This window comes from Lagenorhynchus albirostris, chromosome 1 (genome assembly GCF_949774975.1).
Source record: "Lagenorhynchus albirostris chromosome 1, mLagAlb1.1, whole genome shotgun sequence".
NCBI classification, from domain to species: Eukaryota; Metazoa; Chordata; class Mammalia; order Artiodactyla; family Delphinidae; genus Lagenorhynchus; species Lagenorhynchus albirostris.
In genome coordinates this window covers 42,865,860-42,890,046 of record NC_083095.1, presented here as the reverse complement: position 1 = coordinate 42,890,046, position 24,187 = coordinate 42,865,860, and the positions used below count along the sequence as shown (strand labels likewise).

General features: G+C 37.1%; 1 protein-coding gene and 1 long non-coding RNA gene across 2 annotated transcripts in view; one reads left to right on the top strand and one right to left on the bottom strand.

Moving 5' to 3' along the window:
• Positions 1-798: 798 nt before the first annotated feature.
• PSMA3 (proteasome 20S subunit alpha 3) lies at positions 799-23,338 on the top strand. Its single transcript, XM_060142041.1, has 11 exons — positions 799-952; positions 3,511-3,593; positions 9,567-9,690; positions 12,367-12,468; positions 12,547-12,620; positions 14,637-14,709; positions 16,228-16,293; positions 19,254-19,300; positions 21,345-21,412; positions 22,732-22,796; positions 23,204-23,338. Exons 1-11 carry the CDS (start codon positions 932-934, stop codon positions 23,246-23,248), a joined length of 768 nt encoding a protein of 255 aa, XP_059998024.1. The 5' UTR covers positions 799-931; the 3' UTR covers positions 23,249-23,338.
• The window catches only part of LOC132515692 (uncharacterized), a 32,729-nt gene continuing 15,644 nt past the window's right edge, over positions 7,103-24,187 (bottom strand). The window contains exon 4 of the long non-coding RNA XR_009539171.1: positions 7,103-7,433. This is a non-coding gene — a long non-coding RNA (uncharacterized LOC132515692). The remainder of the gene's footprint in view (positions 7,434-24,187) is intronic.

The following is a 24,187-nucleotide window of genomic DNA, read 5'->3' as shown; positions in this document are numbered from 1 at the left end:
CACTGATCTGACAGTTCCCATAACAAGCCAAGTTTATATTTCGATAACAACCCCAAGCTTCAGTTTAAATATCACCCATTCAGAAAGTCATTCCTTAAGTATCAATAATAGGTCTAAAGTTCAAACTTCCATTGTCTCTTTTTTTTTTTTAACCACAAGATGCAACTATTTGCCTATTTACTCTTTGTTGCCTATTTCTTGCCACTGAATATAAATGCCTTCTTCACCGTTTTATCAGCCAGCAGTATTTAACTGAGTACTTGGGACATAAAGAGCTCAACAAATAATAGTTAATCAGTCTTATCCTTAATTCTACTAAATAGAGTCACACTCAAAGAGTCCTAATGCTTCTGTAAAATTCCGACCTGAGCTTAAAGGTGATACCCTTAGACCGCACGTTCCTTCTTTTTTGTTAGAATAGGTGGATGAAGGGGATGCCATCAATATACTGGTTTAGAACAAGGCCGCCAAGGGTGGAGGGAAACCCTCTCCCCTACCGTTTTCTCTGGTCTTTGTAAGAGTATAAGAACATCTCTCTGCTTTGCTCTAAGAAAGAATTAGGCAGAGAAAGAGAGGGATAAAAGATAAATAATGATTCCTAGGAAAAGGAATGGCGCAGCTCCTCAAGCCACTCGAAAACTTAAAGTTTCTCAACGACCCTCAAGACCGAAACCTGACTGTCAGAAGTAAGCAGAATCCTACGTAACCCCACTTCTATTGCTTCTGCACATGCGCGTTGCACCCCACGCACATCCCCTTCCTTTTCCCACAATCCTCTGTTCCTGGGCTAAGGCCCCAGGAACGAGCCACAGAGAAGGCTATTGGTGGAAGGAACAGCCAATGAGAGAGCCTGTTACTCGTCTGCGTGCTGCAGCGTAGGGGGATCGCTTTAGATCCTGAAGACCTAGGCGTCCCCGTGGGTTTTAGCGCGATGAGCTCAATCGGCACCGGGGTGAGTTCGTTGTCTCTCGGCGTGATAGTCTACATAAGGATTAGCGTGGGAAGGGAACGCGGACGGACCGCGAGGGGTGCGCCGGCCCGGGGTGCGCTGGTACTTCCTGGAGGCAGGTGGGCCGCTTCCAGTTGCGCGGTGGACCGGGGGTCTTTCCGACGCTGATTGCTAGGCCCGCGTCTGCAGTGACCGTGGCTTGAAGCTTCTCAGCTCAGGTGTGGCGGGCTTGCCGCGCAGCAGTTAGATTTGGAGCCGCTTTGGGTTGCTGAGTCACTTTCTTTAGTCGCTTAGGGAAACCGAAAGTGAAAACTCGTGGGGCCTGAAATTGTGTGTGAGTGAAGGGTTTGGGCGACAGTTAGCCTCTTGAGAACCACTGAGGCAAGGCGGCTTGAGAGTCCAAGGGCAGAGACGCCGCTTTCCAAGGAACCCCTTTGCAGTACCTGGGGTGCTGCTGCCTCACGGGGATTCTCTGTCTTTCCTTCGAGTGTAGTGATGGACTGCTCTGTATGAGTCCCTGGAGCCTTCTCAGAACTGATAAGAAAAATAGTCTAAAAAGCGGAATCGGAAGAATTCTTTCCATTTTTCCTGTGTCTCAGCTTTTCCTGTACAAATTACTTAACAGCACTATGAGGTGTCAGTACCGTTAAGCGTTTAAATGGTTAGCTACAGACTTAACCGCTTCTGACTTTGAAGAGACAGTTCAGGATTTTGGAGTTGGATTTGTTAACTTTTTCGGCCTACTACTTTCCTTTGTCAAACGAACTGCATATATGCAATCTTCTGCTTACTCCTTTTATGTATTTCTCCATGTAGAAAATACAGTTTTTGTTTAGAAATATTTATTGGTGGTTTTCACTAGAGGCATTGAATGATGGGTTTCTCAGTTCATTTTATACTCCTACTGTGCACAAGACTTTTATACTCACCATTAGGCCCAAATACTGGTTTTCCGAGTTTGATAATACGCAACTTATACTTGGAATGGTTTAATCCATTCGGTTATGAGATGCTAAGATTGTCATATAGTTTTTGGATTAGTTGATGCTCAGTAATGCCTGTTGTAGCAAATTGACTTTGCAACTACATTAATATTACCCTAGATTAATAGTGTTCTAAAGGGTTCTACAAACCCTTTAAAAATATTTGATAGTATAACCAGGTGAGATATTTCGGTATTACAGTGGTAGAGTTAAGGATCTTCATTTAACAAATCAACAAACTGAGACCAGGAAGCACCACTGTTGAAGACTTATCTCCTGTCTTTACTTGTCCCAAGAACTCTGGATATGAAGACCTGTCTTCTTGACATTTCTCTCCACTTGATTAATAGCCATTTCAAATGGCATGTCCAAAGTAGATCTCTGGGTTTTCTTTTTCCCTTGCCATTTTGCATCTCCTACAATTTTCATTTCAGTGAATGGGCGAGTTCTAGTTGCGCAAATGAAAAATAATCTATGATGCACTTTTAATTTCTTTTTTACTCTACTCCTAGGGCCAATCCATTAGCAAGGTTTTTCTGATTGTACCCTCCAACGATAACACCTTCCATCTCTTTTTCTATAGTCTAAGACACTACCTTTGGAATACTTAACCTCTGCTTCCACTCTTGTTCCCTCTCTAATTAATTTTCCAGATGAACAAAGTTTTAAAAAAATTAGACATAACCTCTCCCCCTTTCCCCCTCAAACTCCAATGACTTTCTGTTGGATTTAGAATAGAAATGTAAACTTCCTACTCCAGCCTAAAAGACTTAACATAGTTTGGCCCTTATATGCCTCTGATATAGTTTACTCTTCTGTTTACCACTTATGGTGCTCAAGATACAGTGGCCTTATTTCTTTTTCTTATTGTGCTCAGCTTATTTCTACCCTAAGGTCTTTTATGCCAAATACCAGGACGCTCCTCCTCCATATCCTAAATGACTAATTACTTGTTATTAATTCTAGCTTAGCCTAAATAACTAAATATAATTGCCCCAACAATGCCTTACTTGATCAGGTAGTCTGTGGTAGTCCCTGAGACTATCACTTCACCCTGTCTTATTTTCATCATAGTACCTTTTCTGATTTACTGCTGTATCTTCAGCTCCTAGATTTGTTCATGGTCTGATTTTTGAAGATGAAGGACTTCTAGAATGAGTAGTCTTTGTATTTCCTTATAGTGACTAACATATAATAGATGCTTATTAAATGTCTGAATGCTAAATGATGTGTCCAAGGTCCCTCAGTTTCTTAGTGCCACAGCTATGAATTAAAATGCTCCAATGCTGTTTTTACTGTAGCAGTTTTTTCAGAAATGAGCCATGTCCTGTGTGGGAAAAGTTCTGACTTGATGCAGGACTTGTATCCATTGCTTTTCTAGCAGAAGTCTAAAGTGTATAACTTTGTCTTAGCTTCTGTTGCTGCTCTGACATGCTTCCCCTTTCTCTTTAAAGCAAAATCTGTGTTGAGATTTAACACACATTTCTGATGTGTAAGCCATTTAGGGGGGAAAAAAGTGTAAGGTTATTACTGCCAAAGATACATCATTATAAGCTTATTATTGCCTTTTCCTCCTAGTATGACCTGTCAGCCTCTACATTCTCTCCTGATGGAAGAGTTTTTCAAGTTGAGTATGCTATGAAGGCTGTGGAAAATAGTAGGTAAGAAACATTGTTTTACTTGAAATTACCATGTTTTAATCAGGTATTAAATGTCTTCTTTTCTATATTTTTGGTAATTAGGGTTTGTTATGTTACTTTGGCACAGAATAATATATGCCCTAAAATAATCTCAATTTATTAGTCATTTCCAGATCTCTCTTTAGGCCAGATCTTTCCATGTGCCTATATTTTCAGTTGACTCCAGAATTATCCACTTAGACATTCTGCCAAGTCTCAAATGAAGTGTATAAAACCAAATTCATCAACATCTTTGCTAGACCTTTATTCCTTTTTCAAATTCCTGATACATATCATTGTTTTCCTTGGACATTAGGATTGTGACTTTATCGTCTGATCTTTTATTTCCTTGTGTTTTAAATGTCCTGTGCAGCTGGTCACATGATCATCTCAGCAGGGATGTTTTTTATTTTTCTCTTCTGCTGCCATACTCCAAAATGTGTAGGATCACTAAGATATTTTCCCGTTGGACTTACTTCCTTCACTCTGTCTTTTTTTGTTTAGAGTAATTCACTAAAATGATTCCTTGCCACCACTGTAACATCTTAGTTGAATTACTGGCTTATTGACAAATTCTCTGAGTCTTATATTGAAGAATTTTTGCAATCAGTTATATGATCTTTTTTTTTAATTTTTTTTTTTTATACAGCAGTTTCTTATTAGTCATCCATTTTATATACATCAGTGTATACATGTCAATCCCAATCTCCCAATTCATCCCACCACCAACACCACCCCCCGCCGCTTTCCCCCCTTGGTGTCCATACGTTTGTTCTCTACATCTGTGTCTCATATATGATCATTTAAAAAAAAAATCATTTCTAATTGAACATAGTCTGCACAAACTGGTTTCATTTTTAATTTTTTTTAATAGAGTTTGTTTGTTTATTTATTTATGGCTGTGTTGGGTCTTTGTTGCTGCGCACAGGCTTTCTCTAGTTGTGGCGAGCGGGAGCAACTCTTCATTGCGGTGCCTGGGCTTCTCATTGCGGTGGCTTCTCTTGTTGCGGAGCACAGGCTCAGTAGTTGTGGTGCATGGGCTGAGTTGCTTAGTTGCTCTGCGGCATGTGGGATCTTCCTGTGCCAGGGCTCGAACCCGTGTCCCCTGCATTGGCAGGCAGATTCTTAACCACTGAGCCACCAAGGAAGCCCCTTTAATTTTTTTTTTATTGAGGTATAGTTAATTTACAATGTTGTGTTAGTTTCAAGTGTACAGCTCAGTGATTCAGTTTTTTATATATATATATATATATATATATATAAAAATAATTGTATTTTTGAATCTAAAGCAGCTTCGGGATGAAAAAAATTTTGTTCATGACATCTCATTCAGATCTCAAAAATTTTTTTTTAGGCCTACTAAACAAATGGTGTTGATGTTTGAGCTTGGTGTTTTCATTATAATGAAAACCTGTGTAGTAGGGAAATTTTTCCAGAATTTTAGAGAAGTCCACGTGTAGATGTAGTTTTTTCACTTTCTACTAGTATCTTCGATATTTGATTATGGAAGTTTCATGAGGGTAGAGACTGTAACTGGTCTTTGCATGGGCTAGCACATAGCCCTCAGTAGTTACTGAATAAATAAATGTTCATTTTTTGTTCCATTTTCTGGGTGGTAGAAAGAAGATATGTGGATTTCTAATGGTTTATGAAATAGTATTATAAAGTTTTTGAGCAAAAATATTTTTTAAGTCTTCTTACAGGATTTGTTAATGAAGCTAGTAGATTCTGTGTTTAAATGTATTATTATAGATATTGTTACTTACAAACTGTCAGTATCTGATAATATAATAGAAGTAAGGCTGTTAAGAATTTTAGGCTGCACTGTATTTGTCGTTGTGTACAAGGCCTGAAAGAGTTCAGAAGAGAGTCAAATTCAAGAAAAAAGTTGACAATAAAAAAATTTAAAAATTAAAAAAAAATGAAAGCAAATAAGTGTACTGGGGAAACTGGACAGCTACATGTAAAAGAGTGAAATTAAAACATTTTTTTCACACCAGACACAAAAATAAACTCAAAATGGATTAAAGACCTAAAAAAAAAAAAGAAAAAAATAAGTTGACACATTTTTTTTCCTGTTGGTTAAAGAAGATAGGCTCATAGGCCAAGGAGCTGGAGAAAGACTTGAGGAAGTCATTGTTTTTCTCTTCCTCCTTTGCATTCTTGCATTTTCATTGGTGTAAAAAACTGGTGGGAGATGTCTTGACTAAGAGAAAAACTGGAGATGCATTTTGAAGTCATCTGTAACCCAGAAAATTGAGACTAGCCTGTGAGGGTCTGGGTATCTTAGCAATTTGTTTTCTATAAAGTATTTCTAAATATGGTTTAAAACAGTTACATTTAAGCAAACTTGAAGAAATATAATTTTTTAAAATGGAAACATTAAAAATTAATGTATTTTTTTCTGCATAAAGAAAAATTACTAGGAAAGTTCCTCTTTTAAAGGGATCTGTGTAACTTGGTATGATGGAATACTGGATGAGGATCAGAAGATGTGAATTTTTCTCCTAGCTGCTGCCTAATGGTAATATTATATAGGTTTCCACTATTCAGTCCTCTGAATGTTACTTTTCTGTCTGTAAAATTGGGATGTGGACATCTAACCTAACTACTTCATATACCTTACCATAAGAATGAAATTTGAAAATGTTTGTTTTGTGGGCACAGAAAGTAGAAAATAGAAAAATTACATATGAATTTTCTCACGAGTCTGGCATATAAACTGATAGTTAGAAAACATTTAACCAAATAATTTGATATGATTATATTCTGCATTAAAAAGAGATAAATTCTTTTTTTTAAATTTTTTATTTATATTATTATTTTTTGGCTGTGCCTGTACAGCATGTCAGATTTTAGTTCTCCAGCCAGGGATCAAACCCATGCCCCCTACAATGGAAGCGTGGAGTCTTAACCACTGGACTGCCAAGGGAAGTCCTGGAGATAGAAATTCAATCTCGGGAATTTAGAAGGCAAATACTTTTGAGTACCTGTTACGTTAAGCATAGGAACTACCAAAACAAATAATTGACATATAAGTGAATACTTAAAAACATTTTATTAAAAAAAAAAAAAATATATATATATATATCATGATCAAAACTATTTTATAAAAGTATCCTTCTAGCAGGTAATATGCAAAAGGAAAAACGGGGTAAAATTATAATCGTTCCCTTTAGCCTCATTGAGGAGACAGGATATGAAAGGAAGATTGAGCAACATAACTGAAAGGCTAGATTGTTTGGAACAAAAATGTACACAAAATTTTGGCCTTAGGACCCCTTTATACCTGGAAAAAAAAATCACTGAGGACCTTGAAGAACATTTAATTATGTAGGTTGTAGGTTCTATCAATATTTAACATCACCCTGAAGAGCATTTATTTATGCAGGTTATTGGTTCATCAATATTTACCATATTAGAAATTGAAACTGAAAAATTAAAAATACTTATAAATTCATTTAAGTAACAGTAATAAACACAACTGCATGTTAACAAATAATTTAAATTAACATTTATTAAAATATTTGAGTAACATTAATAACATTTTTTTTTGCAGATGTTGGGGGTAGGAGTTTATTAATTTATTTATTTTTGCTGTGTTGGGTCTTCGTTTCTGTGCAAGGACTTAGTTGTGCCAAGGACTTAGTTGTGCCAAGCGGGGGCCACTCTTCATCACGGTGCGTGGGCCTCTCACTATCGCGGCCTCTCTTGTTGCGGAGCACAGGCTCCAGATGCGCAGGCTCAGTAGTTGTGGCTCACGGGCCTAGTTGCTCCGCGGCATGTGGGATCCTCCCAGACCAGGGCTCGAACCTGTGTCCCCTGCATTAGCAGGCAGATTCTCAACCACTGCGCCACCAGGGAAGCCCATTAATAACATTTTTAATGCAAATTACTTTTCCAAAACATAGAAAAAAATGTTGTGAGAAGAGTGGCATTGTTTTACATTTTTGTAAATCTCAATAATTAATTGAATCTTAATTAAAGAGAGTCTCATATCTCCTTCTGCTTCAGTATGTTGTTACTTTTGTTGGAGCTTGTGAAACAAATCAGGCTTCATGTTGTTTTATGATACTGTACCAAAACTGGACAAATGTTAGTTTCTTAAAGATTAGTTGCAGTGTGGAGTCAGAAAACATAACAATGAACTTTTTCTACTTTTACATTAAAATCTGTTGGGCTGTCTTACACTTTGCATGTTTTACCCGTCAACATTGTGAGTTGGTCATTTGGAAAATATTGGTTCACTGAGTTATAACAGAGCTTCCAAATTAGACATATTTCATTATAAACTATCAGAAACATCACACTTTTTTTTTTTTTTTTTTTTTTTTGCGGTACGAGGGCCTCTCACCGTTGTGGCCTCTCCTGCTGCGGAGCACAGGCTCCGGACGCGCAGGCTCAGCAGCCAGGGCCCACGGGCCCAGCCGCTCCAAGGCACGTGGGATCCACCCGGACCAGGGCACGAACCCGTGTCCCCTGCATCGGCAGGCGGACTCTCAACCACTGCGCCACCAGGGAAGCCCCTGTCTTTGTATTTTTATGAAAATAATTTTGACCTCACAAACCACACTTTTAGAACTTTTAGTTTAGAAAAAAGAATGTTTTAGGTTCTGAAAGGTGAGGAAGATGATGAGTTGGGATAATTGGGAATGGCTACCTGAGGCTATTCAAGTGACTTTGCAAAAGTTTGTGGAAATTTATTTAAATGGGCAGTGGTGAGGAGGAAGTGTATTCTAGTACCCAGGATAACCGCAATAAAGACAGAAAAGCAAAAATGAACATTAAGGTGTTTGAGGGGTGACAGTGAGGTTGAATTTGGTAGAGCACAAGACCTCTATAACAGGAAACTGAATTCGCTAGATGGGCTTTGCAGATTCTTGGGTAGTGCTGAAAGCTGGGCCAAGGAGTTTAAACTTGAAAAGATACCTGAAGTGTGGGGGAAGGAGTGTCTGCAATTCTTTACATATTTGTGCCTGTGGCTCAGCTCATTTTTCTGGTTGTTTCTCTTTGTTAAAAGAATTAGAAGATTAAAGTAATTCATGTATTTTCATCTTGAAATGGCAATGTGTAATTTCTCCACATTTTACTTCAGATTATTTTTTGATCTACTTTGTTTTAAACAGTTGTACAAAATGTTTATTCTTTTACACTTAAATAGTAAGCAACACATGATTATTGCAGAAAAAGCAAAAGAAAGAAAAAGAATTATAATCTTTCCACCGAGAATAGTCACTGGTAACTTTTTAGTTTGTATGTAGCCTGTCTTTTGTATGCATATTATGTACCATTTTTTTAAAATAATAAATTTTTTGGCTGCGTTGGGTTTTCGTTGCTGCATGCCGGCTTTCTCTAGTGTGGTCAGCGGGGGCTACTCTTTGTTGCGGTGCGCGGGCTTCTCATTGCCGTGGCTTCTATTTGTTGTGGAGCACGGGCTCTAGGCGCATGGGCTTCAGTAGTTGTGGCACACGGGCTCAGTAGTTGTGGCACACGGGCTTAGTTGCTCCGCGGCATGCAGGATCTTCCCTGCCCAGGACTCGAACCCATGTCCCCTCCATTGGCAGGCAGATTCTTAGCCACTGCTCCCCCAGGGAAGCCCTTACATACCAGTTTTAATTGCACATGACTTTAGTCGGCATTTGTTGTAAGATGGCTAATATATGCTAGACACTGTGCCATTTGGTACATATTTTGTTGGCATCTTTTTTCACTTATGTATTAATATCTTTCCATGTCATGATATGAGATTTTTTTGGTCACATGATTATTTATATGGATCTAATTCATCACATTTTAGACTGTCCTTTCTAGTTTTCAGATGTATTTATTTTAAAGACTTGATATGCTTTAAGAAACAAATTTGCCTGTTTTTGTGGTTTTTGTTTTTTAAACTTGGGTTTACAAAGTTTCTTTTATTTTCAGTTAAAAAAATTGATTTTCTTCTACTTGTTTCAGTACAGCTATTGGAATCAGATGTAAAGATGGCGTTGTCTTTGGGGTAGAAAAATTAGTCCTTTCTAAACTTTATGAAGAAGGTTCTAACAAACGACTTTTTAATGTTGATCGGCATGTCGGAATGGTAAGGTTACATTTAAAAATGTTCCTTTTTGCCTTGTCCAGTTTCTTGTGAAATAACTAACTGGAATATGTGAAAATGTGATTGTTAAGAACCCATTTAATACTTTAGCATTGAGGCAGAAACAGCAGAGAGCAGCTATAGAAGTAATCAGAAAGTTACTGGTTTGTGAACAGCTCACTGTCGAAAAGGAAGGTAGCATTCTTATTGTATAACCTGATTGGAGATAGATATGAAAAACCAAGTTGCCTTAAGAAAAGGGGGGGGGGAGGGGGTGAGAAGTATGGGTTAAAAAGAAATCTTGGCAGTATAGATCAATGAAGGTACATGCTTGAGAGGCAATGAATCTTTGGCTTTTTGTATCCTTTCTGGGGATCACTGTTACACTGAAGATGTTATCAGAAAGAGAAGACCTTTATAGTAAGGTGGAGCATCAGGAAAGGATGTCCGATGAAGGGAAAAGTGAACACATGCTTTCTAGTAGCTTCATAAGCATCACTGTATTTATTTCATGCAGCTGGTATCTTGAGTGACTGCTTTGCACAGTTGCAGGCCAAGACATAGATACATTACTCGTATATACTGAAGTCATCCTATATAGATGTCAGACTTTCTTCAGTAAGAGCAACAATCCAAAAAAAAAGAAAAGAAATGATTTTTAGCTTTGCTTACTGAAAAGTCAAGGAAGAAAAGAGAACACTGTGTGCTAGGTACTATGCTAGTTCTTTACATAAATTATCTCATTTAATCCTGACAACCCAGTACAAGTAATATTAATCCCATTTTTACAGATGAGAAAAAGACGCACAGGTGGTAAAGAAATATGCTGGGATTCATACTTGGGTCTGCATGGTCTGTGTGTTACTCTAGAGACCATTCTGCAGGGTGAGATCCTATAGGATCCACTCATTCTGCTGAAATACGAGTAGCTTTGTTATTTCTAAATGAGATGTGTTACAAACACAAAAAGGACTAGCAAAATATAGCCAGTAAACTATAAAGCTACAGATAAAATTTTTTTTTTTTTTTGCTTCAGATTTTTCTTTTTTTTGAACTTGTTTTCTCTCCTGAACAAATTTATTATTGCCAGTGAAACTGGTATGTTTTCTTGAAACTTGCCAGATTGTAACCTAGCTGGTATGAGGTAAGGAATCCCGCTTTCTTTCACTTAAAAAAACTTTAGATAGGTATATTTTGGAAAAAAATCATATATGCTTATAAGCACTTTAGTGATGGAAAGAATTTTATCATCCTAGAATTTTCACATTTGTCCCATTTGTTATTTAAAGCCAGGAAACTGATAGCATTCCTTATAGCTGGAAATTGGCAAAACATTAGACATTGAACAGGGTTGGAGAAAATGAAGGATTAATGTTCTGTCTCCAAGTGATTTGATAAATTTTTAGACTTCACAGTGGGTTTTATCCAAAGCAATGGAAGATTGTTTAAATGGTGAAAATTACTACCTGGGTATCCTTGTGGAAGTTATTCTAAACAGCAGTTTTCTAACCTGCAAAACTATGGTGGTAATAGTACCTACCTACCTTCATGTATAATTACGTAAAATGCTTATTAGCATGTAATGAATGATCAATAATATGTTAAGGATTTTCATCATTATTACTACTACTAGGTAGCAGTAGAAAAAAAGGCTATTAAAAATTTTGATAGTACTTAGTTTTAAATTCTGCAAATCTTCTGTGCCACTGGTTCCCAGTACCCATAAGTGTTTCAGTAGTTTTTTCTGTTTTCATGGCTTCCCTAGACCAAAAGAAATACCCAGTGGTTCTGTTTATTATATATGTAGGTCTAAACAACTAAGTGGTTGTGTCCTAAAAACTTAGTAGCTGTAAAAACAAAACAAAAACAAACTCACCACATACAGCAAAAGAAAAATATTTTTAAACAGTCACAGTTAATTAATGTGTACTGCACAACTTCTTAAACTTTGGAATTGGATTAGATGCCGCCCCCCACCTCCACCCCGTTTCCTGTTCTGCATTGTTTTTTGCACAGTACTTATTTTATATCATGGCAACCCAGCTTTTCAACGAGTGGATGGCAGTAAAAAGAATGTTGAATGATCTAATGTTGAAACCGTTAAGTACTTCAACATATGTTTCCCCCAAACTTAAAATGCCCCACAACTCTGAGTTCACTATAGTGCCCTGGGATGTCTCAGCACGTGGTTTAGTAATTTCAATTCTAAGCCACCAGATTTGTGGTTTGTCATGTTTTGGTTTGTCATTACAATTTATTAGTTAAGCTGAAAAAGGTATTTGAGGTTGTGCCTTTTAGGTGAAAACTTTTAATAGCTTTTTGAACACAGAATGGCTTTAAATAAAGGATCAGTTCTAACCAAAACAAATGGTTATATTCTTCTTTGTTGTTGTTTTGTTCTTTATAATGAAGTGGAGAATGGGGAGACATGGAGGTTTTTCTGAATGTGATCAATGGACAAAACAATGTAGTCACACTTGGGAAATTTCCAAATTGTAATCCCGTACTCAGGCATCAAAATGCCAGAATGCCTTGTAAAGAAAGACCTTTAAGCCAAACAGATTTATTCTAATAGTGATACTTGTTAAAAATATCAAATAAGCCTGTAATAATTACATACTTTCCTTGATTTGTGATAGGAATGTTATCTACTGAATTGGTACTTTTTTTTTCTTTCAGGCCGTAGCGGGTTTGTTGGCAGATGCTCGTTCTTTAGCAGACATTGCGAGAGAAGAGGCTTCCAACTTTAGATCTAACTTTGGATATAACATTCCACTAAAAGTAAGCTGATAACATGTTGAAGAGCCTTTGGAACAGAAAGAGAAGAGTATTAATAAGCTCTTCTGTTTTTCCCCACAGCATCTTGCAGACAGAGTGGCCATGTATGTACATGCCTATACACTCTACAGTGCTGTTAGACCTTTTGGCTGCAGGTATGAAATTTACTGAGATATTCAGTGATATCTGTACTGTAGGTATTTGTTTTCTCAGAATCTAATTAGCCTTTTATACCCTTAAAAAATGAAGTATCATCAAGAAGTATTAGGGCAGTGATTAAATAAAATGATGTACTTAAAAATAAAAACTGAAAAATGAAAGACTATGCAGATTTGGACAGGATAAAACACAGAATTCATAGTAATATTTTAATCTAATTATAATAAATTCTCTGGAGGAAGGTGGTCAAAAGGTATATAAACTTTTTTTAAAATTATTTTTGGCTGCGTTGGGTCTTCGTTGCTGTGCACGGGCTTTCTCTAGTTGCAGCGAGAGGGGGCTACTCTTCGTTGCAGTACACGGGCTTGTCATTGCGGTGGCTTGTCTTTGTCGTGGAGCACGGGCTCTAGGCATGTGGGCTTCAGTAGTTGCAGCGCATGGGCTCAGTAGTTGTGGCTCGCAGGCTCTAGAGCGCAGGCTCAGTAGTTGTGGTGCACGGGCTTAGTTGCTGCTCCGTGGCATGTGGGATCTTCCAGGACCAGCGCTCAAACCCATGTCCCCTGCACTGGCAGGCAGATTCCCAACCACTGCCCCACAAGGTAAGTCCCAAAAGGTATATAAACTTTTAAAGTACTAGGGATATAATGTACAACACGATGACTATAGTTAACACTGATGTGTGATACAAAGGAAAATTTTTAATATAGTAGATCCCTTAGAGTTCGTCACAAAAGGAGGAAGTTTTTTTTCTTTTAATTGTATCTATATGAGATGATGCATGTTAACCTATTGTGCTTATCATTTCACAGTGTATGTAAATCAGACCATCATGCTGTGCACCTTACATTTATATAACAACGTATGTCAATTATTTCCCAATAAAACTGGGGGAAAAAAGTATCTGGAACTAAACCCAAACATTTTCAGGAAATGGCGAACTGATTTTAAATATATTCCATGTTGTTACTATTTAGTAGCCAATTATACTGACACTTCAGTTTTCTCATTAGTTTCCATCTGATATACTTCAAGCAATAGGTCAGATGTTCTTAAATGGGATGTAGCTGTTACAGTATTCTGCACATGAAATGATAAGGCTGGTTTCTTTTCTACTTGTAATTTCAAAATATCAGTAATTCATATGATTTTTAATACCCTAATTTTAATTTGTTGAGCATAAAAAAAATGCATTGAACCAATTTTCCTGCAATTTTTATTGCAGGAAAATAAATGGAGGAATACCGGGGAATAGCCAGAAAAGAATGAAGGGTGGAACAAGAGTTTTAGGTAGTTTCAGCGTATTCACATCAGGAATTTTGTCCCCTTGGCTTTTTCATGTTTATTCCTTTAGCTGTTGGGCCCCCTTATTACTTGTCCATCTATCAGTACTCCTTTCTCTCCACTGCTGTCCTCTCAGGCAAGTTTCATCAGAAAGTTTAATACTAAACAAAGGCACATGAATTGTGAAAAGTTTTCAAGTATGTACTAGTTTTTATCCAAACTACATTATCAAAGTGTTTACTGTGAGTTATATGGGTATTAGTAAATGTTTGTCTTAGAAAGTACAATTGCATTTTTATCACAGTACTTTTTATTTTTTAAATTTTATTTATTATAAATTTATTTATTTTTGGCTGCATTGGGTCTTTGTTGCTGCGCACGGGCATTCTGTAGTTGCGGCGAGTGGGGGCTGCTCTGCGTTGCGGTTCGCGGGCTTCTTATTGTGATGGCTTCTCTTGTTGCAGAGCACGGGCTCTAGGCGCTTGGGCTTAAGTAGTTGTAGCTTGCGGGCTCTAGAGCGCAGGCTCAGTAGTTGTGGCACATGGGCTTAGTTGCTTAGTTGCTCCGCAGCATGTGGGATCTTCCTGGACCAGGGCTCGAACCTGGGTCCCCTGCATTGGCAGGCGGATTCTTAACCACTGTGCCACCAGAGAAGCCCTATCACTGTACTTTTTAATACTTTTCTGGTATTAAGAATCATGGTTTAAAATTACTAATTTACTTTTATGTAGTTTCATGTTAGGGTCTTACAGTGTGAATGATGGTGCACAACTCTACATGATTGATCCATCGGGTGTTTCATATGTGAGTAGTTTTGAATCATCTGAAATTCTATTTCTAGTTTAATGGTCTCTCATTAGCACTTAAATCATGTATTTGGATTATATGAGGTTTCTTTAATATTCTTTCAAGGAAGGTAACATTTTTTTCTTGTTTTAACATTAATGACAATAACCTATGGATGTGAGGCAGAGGAAGATCTGTGGCTTTTTTTTTTTGGTTTTCTGGCCGAGCCATGCCACATGCAGGATCTTAGTTCGCCCAGCAGGGATCGCCCCCTGCATTGGGAGTGTGGAGTCTTAACCACTGGACCATCAGGGAAGTCCCAGATTTGTGGCTTTAAATATGCTATTATAGAAACTGCATAGTGAAGATAAAATCTTGAATATGTGCTATTTCCTTTATTACTACAAATATTAGCAGTATCTTAAAAATGAATGTAAAAGTGAATGTAATGCCGTCCTTTTTTTTTTTTTTGCGGTACGCGGGCCTCTCACTGTTGTGGCCTCTCCCGCTGCGGAGCACAGGCTCCGGACGTGCAGGCCCAGCGGCCATGACTCACGGGCCCAGCCGCTCTGCGGCATGTGGGATCTTCCCGGACCGGGGCACGAACCCGTGTCCCCTGCATCGGCAGGCGGACTCTTCAACCACTGCGCCACCAGGGAAGCCCAATGCCATCCCTTTTAAAGTTTTGTTTTTGTTGTGTTTTTTTGGCTGTGCCACACGGCTTGTGGGATCTTAGTTTCCCACCCAAGGATCTAACCCAGGTCCATGGCAGTGAAAGCCTGTGTCCTAACCACTGCACCACCAGGGAGTTCCCCAATTCCCTTTTTAAAAAGGATTTCAAGTGGGATTTCTTGGACGTTTCTCTAATTACCTTTTCTTAAGTGTCTTCTGAGATTTTTATGGTTTTTTTAATACTCATTAAAAAAATGTTCTTTATGTTTTGTCATTATACACTGGTTACACAAGTAAAAAAACCTTTACAGTATAAATTAGGGGATTCCCTGGCTGTCCAGTGGTTAGGACTCCGTGCTCTCACTGCTGAGGCCCCAGGTTCAATCCCTGGTTGGGAAACTAAAATCCCACAAGTTGTGCTGGTGTGGCAAAAAAAAAAAAAAGTATATATTCACACACACATAATTCATATGTATATATTAAAAAAAGGCTTATTTAACTCTTAGGAATTATTTCTTTCTCTAAAATAACTTCCATTGTCAGAATGCTAAAATTTTTTCTATTCCTGTCCTCAGAAATGCTTCTAGTTCATGAAGTGTATATACATAATGAAATAATTTGTTTTTCTTTGGATATACTTCTTGAAAATAATACAGATTACTCTAGATTTAAGTTATTTTAATTTTTTTGAGTCCCTTGGTGGTCATTAAAATGTCTTTTGACTATATTTCTCCAGATGTGCTTTTGAATGTCATTTAACAACGTTTCATTAACCTTTAAATAAACAGTAGTCATTAATGACTTATGATAGTATATTAATTTAATAATACATATGTATTTTTCGTGTATGTTCTTTTTAAATAGGGTTATTGGGGCTGTGCCATTGGCAAAGCCAGACAAGCTGCAAAGACAGAAATCGAAAAGCTTCAGGTAATACATACATATTTACTGCTTGAAATTTTGCTATAGCATTATCCTCATGTGGTGAAATTTTATCACCACAAACTAAACCTTTTACTCCAAGTGTGGTTTGCCGTTTTGAGTAGAGCTTTCTGAAGCTGCTAGCTAGGTGGCTGAGTAGGAAAGCTGGTAGCATATTATCTGTAGAGTTGGGTCATGGATCCCTTTATGATTTTGGTGGCTGCTTAATCCAAAAAAAATACGAACAAATCTTCATATAATGTCACAAAATCCTTGAAGCCCATTCATGGAGCCCTGTGACCCTTAGGCTGAGAACTTTGCTCTTTTATTGTATCATTTCTTCCATCTGGAGAACAGCTTTTGTCTGTGGAAGTCTTACACATTAAGAGTCTGTGCTCCTTTGCTTCTCTTTCCTTTTTGTTCCTAGCTAAATAGGGCATGGGAACCCATCATCTATCTATTAGTGTGAAAAAGGTTTCTTAAAAATTTGCTGGCTTTCCTTTTAGCCATAAATTGATCAACTTTATATTGAAACAGTACCCACCAACTCTTCATTCCTTATCAGAAACTTCCCTAAAGACAGGTGTATGATTCATCAACATTTTGGTAAATTACAGTCAGAAAAAATTTTATATACATTTAAATATTAATGCTGTACTGGAGCCTTGCTCAACTAATTAACTTATTCAGCTTATTTAAGGCTAGGTCCTAGAAAACATTTTTTTAGTGCTTGGAATTTAATGGCAAGTTCTAGACGTATAAAAGCCTAATTTATGTTTGGTATTTTAGTATTGATAAAATTGACAAAAGGACTTTAGAGATCACTTAGTCCAAGTCCAGCCCTGGGTTAAACACACTGGCTAGAGTCATAGAATATTGCTTATGAACAATTCACAGACCTAATAACTCTTAGACCAGTGTTCTTTTCCATCATATACTCCCTGGTTTGTGCTAAGTTCCTGTCTTCTACTATCTTCTCTTTTGCTTTGATCTCTCCGTAGTATTATGTGGAAATTAGAAAATAGATTGTTTAGTACAATTGTTCTTTTGTCCTCTGTGGTTAAATCCTAGCAAGGAATGGGAATACTAACAAATCGTACTTAAGAATTGAGAACGATTACTTCTATTGAGGAACACGTACACTTAATGATGAAAACATATGCTCTAAATCAGAGGTTAGCAAACTGGCCTGCATTTTTTTTTTTTTAAAGTGAAGTATAGTTGATTTACAATGTTGTGCTGATTTCTGCTGTACAGCAAAGTGATTCAGTTATACAAATACATACATTCTTTTTTTATATTCTTTTCTATTATGGTTTATCATAGGATATTGAATATAGTTCCTTGTGCTGTACAGCAGAACCTTGTTTATCCATTCTGTATATAATAGTTACATCTGCCAACCCCAACCTCCCACTCCATCTCTCCCCCAGTCCCCTCCCCCTTGGCAACCACAGCTCTGTTCTCTGTGCCTGAGTCTGTTTTTGTTACATAGATAAGTTCATTTGTGTCATATTTTAGATTGCACATATAAGTGATGTCATATGGTTGTCTTTCTCTGACTTCACTTCGTATGATAATCTCTAGTTGCAATGCTTTTTAAAGTTTTATTGAAACCCAGCCATATTCAGTCTCTGGCTTTTGCCCTAGTACAACAGTGGAGTTTAGTTGGTGACGGGGACCAAACACCATATCCCAATAAGTCTAATTAAATATTTACTACTTGGCTCTTTACAAAAAGAGTTTGCCAACCCCTGCATTACTCTGGTCTGCTTTTCTGCTTGTGTTCTGTTTTACCAAGAATATAACTTTATGAAATAAACTTTACCAACATATATAAAAATATTTTTGACATTTTAGATGTATCTTTTCAAGTTTAAGTTTGTCTTTGTATGTTACAATTAATATACTAAATATAGAACTTAACATGTAAGGGCAAAAGTATGAATATTGGTATTTTCCTTTTCTTCACTCCCAGTTTCAACATGAAAAAAATTAATCATCAGAAAAGATACTGTACAACAAAATATCTCCATCTAGATTGAGTGAACAGTTGTTATTTTCCAATATTTTACCTATTTGTATAAGCTGGGTCATCAAGATTTCTAAATATAAAAAAATACCAAAAGTAAATAATAAGCCTAGATATACACCTCAAGTCTGGACTGCTGTATGACTATATTCATTATTTTTTGCCATTTTCCATCCTCCTCCACATATCCAGAATATGAACACTAGTTTGCTCTTTTTTTCTTTGTTTGTCAGTTGTGTTCAGAAACACATATACCTAAAAAAATTTTTGCATTGGTTACTTCCAGTACCTACAGTACAGCAGACTTTTCTGCTGGGCATTTAAGGGCTGTTTTTCTACCCTGATTTCCAAATGTTCACTTTTGCTTTGTGCTGTTCATTTATCTTCCTCAAAATCAAATCAGATCCAGCTAAGACCCCACTCAGATCTTGGTTCTTCAAAGCTTTCCCTGACATTTTGCATTTTTGTCTCAAACAGTTTCATGAGGGACAATTTATTTCACTCCTTCATCCCCCTCTAGAATATAGAAGGTATTCGTGGTTTGTTTACATTTTATTATCCTGAATTGGCTATAAAGAAGAAACGAAAAAACATTTCTTTGCTAATGTTTTAAATGTCAGGGTCTGCCTGTGAATAAATTCATAAAGGAATCTAGATTTTTATAAACTTTAATATTTTTCACAAAATTAGTGGTGCCCAAGGGTTGTCCAGAATATGTTTTGGCATAATCATTAAAAAACATTACACTGTAAATAAAAAACTTTGGTTTTGGTCTTTTTGTATTTCAGGTTATTTTCTTTGGTTTTATATCTGAGAATCTATCTCAAGAGCATGGGGTTACTGATAAAAGTTGTGGAAAGAACCTGGAAAGTTACACAAGTGGAAAGCGTTCTTCTTTGAATCATAACATAATGAATATATATTTTATTTTCTGTAGATGAAAGAAATGACCTGCTGTGATGTTGTTAAAGAAGTTGCAAAAATGTAAGTTGAAATTTTCCTTAGCATTGACAAAAATATTTCACTTGACCTTACCTTATACATTAACCCTGAGGCCGTTTTGTTTGGAAATAACTTGTTGCATAAGTTTTAGAAGGTGAATCCAACATTCTCAGAAGGCTCATTAAGGAGAATATCCAAGTGACAATGAATAGGATGGGGAAAAATAGCTTTTGACAAAATATACTCCTGTTCAGGTGACAGAATTCAAGAATAGGAGGATATAGTGAACCTCTAGGGACTTCATATGATAGCTCCCGACTTCTTAAATCTCAGAAGTCCCGATAATATTAACCTTAGCTTACAACTTTAAGGTCTACAGCTAAAGTTGTAACAAGATGAGAAGAGCAGTGTTTCAAAACATCTAGCAATAGCTGAAGAAAGCCCGAAGTAGTTCATATTACAGTAATAGTAAGCAACAACAAAGCCAGTAAAAGCTCAGTGAACATGCCTCGAAGCCCATGATTTTTTTTACATCAAAGAAGGCAGGCATTTGGTATTTCAAAAAATCTAATAAAATGCTGGTGTTGCAGCCAGCTTTTCAGAGTTAAAAGTAGTAAATGTAATATTCCAGAGAATTCACAGAGACTTCTAACTATTCCACATTAGAACTACATGAACATGGTCTAGTCAGCATTTTGTGCACGTGTCTCAGGTTTTACATCTAATAACACATGCAAGGGAAAAGTCTTGGAGGGCTCTATTATATAATAATAAATATACTATTTGAATGGTACCCTTAATCTCTATACTGATGGTTGTAGCAAAGTATTAAAATCACAAGTGTTTTATAGTTTTGTACTAATCGTCCACCACTCCTGCTACCCTCACTTCCCACCCCCCTTTACCATGAGACCCTTCCCCCCTTTCCAGTTGTGAAGAAGCAGAATCCATTCCATTCTATGACTGTCAGTTAATAACAACCTAGGGGACACTGGCAACTAACATATAATAGAACTAGTTAAAAAGTAATCCTTATTGAATTGCACAGCAGTTTAACATGATAACTCAATTTCCTTCACTGAGAAGTCTTCTGGAAATCAGTTCTTCCTGCACCTTTTATGTTTAAATATAACACTAGACTCTACTTTGTTCCGTGTAGGAAAGCCATCCCTTTATCATTTAATAAAATGGAGCACTATGCTTCTTTTACTTAGTTCTAGCAATTTTAAGGTGCTTTCTTAAAGCAAGGCTTTAGGAATACTCTCCAAATTACTTTTGTTACTTTGTTGTATAAGATGGTGGAAAGTATAAAATAAGAAAGTTTTGCTGATACTTTGTTTTTACTTCTACTTTAATATGTTGTGTGACAGTGCCTTCTTGCTGGCAGCAATTTGTCATGTACTGTTTGAAGGCCAGGTTAAGGGACATACCTTAAGGGGTTTAAAAATATTCCTGCCAAGAAGGTGCAGAACGAAGAGACCACTAATTGTAAACTAATGAATTAGTTTGTTTTTTAAAAAAATCAGTTAATGAATGGAAAAAAATATACTGAAAAGGCACACAGGGAATGATGGCCTTTTCCCATTTGAATATATGTTCCTTAGGAGGTATCTTTCAGGTATGTCTCTAAAAGAATGTATCAAGGGCTTCCCTGGTGGCTCAGTGGTTGAGAGTCCGCCTGCTGATGCAGGGGACATGGGTTCGAGCCCCGATCCGGGAATACCCCACATGCCGCGGAGCAGCTGGGCCCGTGAGCCATGGCCGCTGAGCCTGTGCGTCCGGAGCCTGTGCTCCACAACGGGAGAGGCCACAACAGTGAGAGGCCTGCATACAGCACAAAAAAAAAAAAAAGAATATAAAAATAAACAACTTGGGTTGTAAAGGTGTAAGGTATATTGAATCCTTTGTAGTGAGTGTTTAATTTTTTAATCAGTCCTAGTGTAATTTTCATAATAGACTGTATATAATGTGTGTATCATTTTATAGATACTTACATTAGGAATGGCTGTTCTAATTTGCTGAGCTGGGTGCATGAACTATGTATGTAGATGACCAAATGAATGTTAACGTCTTCTTTCTGTTCTAGAATTTACATAGTACATGATGAAGTTAAGGATAAAGCTTTTGAACTAGAGCTCAGCTGGGTTGGTGAAAGTAAGTTATTTTTCTACATTTATTTGCTCTCAGAGTCATCTGTACCAAACCTAATGTACTACTGGGTGCCTTATTTTTTCTTAAAAACAACAAAAAATTAGTAATGGTGTATACACATATAAGAGTACACAAATAACAAATGAATTGATAACTGTCACAACATGGATACATTCATGTAAATACTGCTTTGGTCAACAAGTAGACCAGCCCCCCAGATCACCCCTTAGGCTTCTCCCCAGAGGTAACCACTATCCTGAATCCTAACACCATAGTTCTTGGCCTGTTGTTGAATTTTATATAAATGGAATTAGACATTATGGATTCTTTTGTTCCTCATTTCTTTTCACAAAATTATATTTGTGTAAATCAGTTTTGTTACATACAGTAGTATTTTTGTTCATTTGGCTTGCTGTACAGTGTTCTGTTGTCTGAAAATAACACTTTATTCATCTCCTCTTCTGCTGTTACACCGTTAGGCACTTTCCAGTGTTTGTTTACTGTAAAATGAACAATGCAGCTGTGGACATCTTGTACATCTATTGTGGTACACATATGTAGTAGCATTTTAGAAATATATGTTAAGAGTGGAATTGCTGGGTCATGAAATAGGCACACATTCAACTGCAATATTGGCCACAATGTGTTCTGACCACTGGGTGCCCTTCTAATACAAACAGAGCCAGAACAAATTTAGGAGGTACTCTATTTTTGAAGGAAAAGCTCTGCTTAATAATTGACTAAAGCTGTGACTAGTTTATTTACTTTTTTTGAAACATTCATTGCATTTTTTTTTTTTTTTTGTGGTACGCGGGCCTCTCACTGTTGTGGCCTCTCCCGTTGTGGGGCACAGGCTCCGAACGCGCAGCCTCAGCAGCTATGGCTCACGGGCCCAGCCGCTCTGCGGCATGCGGGATCCTCCCGGACCTGGGCACAAACCCGTGTCCCCTGCATCGGCAGGTGGACTCTCAACCACTGCGCCACCAGGGAAGCCCCATTGCATATTTTCAAAAAGAATTACTGGGAAATCACCATTTTTCTTTCTAGCATGGCAACTGTAGGGCTTCAAGGACAGCTTTTAAAATCTAACCATGCTGTGAATGAATGCTCAGGACTTAATAGCATCAGGATAAATCTTAGCATAATGTATTCTTTATTATAAGAGCTAAATTTGGGCAGATTTAATATGTAGGGAAAACACACAAAGATGAGTTCAGAGAATCTGGTATTACACTTGTAGATTGGCTAGATTATATGGTATTTGCAAATCACAATTACAGTCCTTGTTTTTAATTCATTTAAATATATGGCTTAATTTACAGTAACTAACGGAAGACATGAAATTGTTCCAAAAGATATAAGGGAAGAGGCAGAGAAATATGCCAAGGTAAGCCACAGCATGAAAACGATTCTAGCTGAAGATATGGAGATACGTTGAATTTTATTAAATAACCCTTAAGAGTTGAGCTGAACTGAAGGATGAAAACTTTCTAGGTTATCCTCAATGGGGATAAAGTTGCCCTGGTTCCAAAAAAAATTTTTTTTGTGCTTGTGAAAATGGCAAAGTTTTTTCAGGACATTTAATGCTTTCATACTGTGTGTATCCTATCAAGAGTATAGTCATTGATTGTTACAGCAAGATGTACTTTAGTTACCCGTTTCTTTACCTGAATGTCTTATTCTAAACCAGTGTTCATTTTCACTTACAAAGAATTTTAATGACAAGTGCTTAATTAGATTCAGGCTGTTATAGCAATGCTAAAAATTGATTTTAAACACTTTTCTCTTTAACAGGAATCTTTGAAGGAAGAAGATGAATCAGATGATGATAACATGTAACATTTACTTCGTTTACTTCTATTTAACTATTTAGCCCTTTGGATTAATACATACCCACTGACAAACTTTCATTAAATCTTTGTCTTGTAACGACTGAAGTTTGGTTAATATCTGCTTGACAAAATTGGTGGGGGTAGCTGAGCACATATTTATTCAGCATTAGGATGCTGCTTTATGCCTGTTGTAAAATTCCTTGCTCTGGAATCAGATTAATTCAAAACTCCATTTCTTCACTCATCTATAACCTAAAGATCATATCCTGCTGGGCTGTTGTGTAAAAAGTACCTACCAACTTTGTAGGCAATTGATGCCACTGCCCAATTTTGTATTTAGTGAGATGATTGTCGGTCATCAGACACTGTTAATCTTTATTTTTTTTTACTTTGAGGAGTGGATTTAAAGATTCAGAAAGCCCCTATCCTGTCACTTAAAGAATTTCTTGATCTGTAAAGTTGAAATAAAAATACCCACATTTTATGCTTAAAAATAAATTAGAATGCATGTGGAAACAGAACTGATACTGAGTGGAAAAATGAGTACTGGAAGAAACAGTCTGAACTCAGGCCAAGCATGCCAGGCGTACACACACCCTTTATTGGCCTCATGCCAGTATCACTCCATTCAACTGTCATGCTTTCCTGAGGTCACTGAGTTTATTAGCAGCAGGGTGTTGCCGGACTTTGAGCATCTGTATAGTTTAAACAGCAAATCATTATACCAGAATACTTAACTACTATACAAACAACTCAAGAGCAGTATCTCATTACCATGGCTGCTTTTATGTAAAATTACCTGCTACATCTTACAACCCGTATATTTAACTCAGAATGACACCAGTGGCCTTGGGCAGACACCTAAACAACTTAAGCTGGATGGATAATAAGTTGAGTATCCCTAAGCCAGTCTGACCATTCTATACTTTTCCAACTTCCAAAGTAT

What these genes read in the sequence shown, in the direction of transcription:
- PSMA3 (XM_060142041.1), top strand. Translation starts at nt 932, where the DNA reads ATGAGCTCAATCGGCACCGGG. An exon ending in CAGAAATCGAAAAGCTTCAG is followed by an intron (nt 16,294 to 19,253) that starts GTAATACATACA and finishes TATTTTCTGTAG; the next exon opens with ATGAAAGAAATGACCTGCTG. An exon ending in GCTCAGCTGGGTTGGTGAAA is followed by an intron (nt 21,413 to 22,731) that starts GTAAGTTATTTT and finishes CTTAATTTACAG; the next exon opens with TAACTAACGGAAGACATGAA.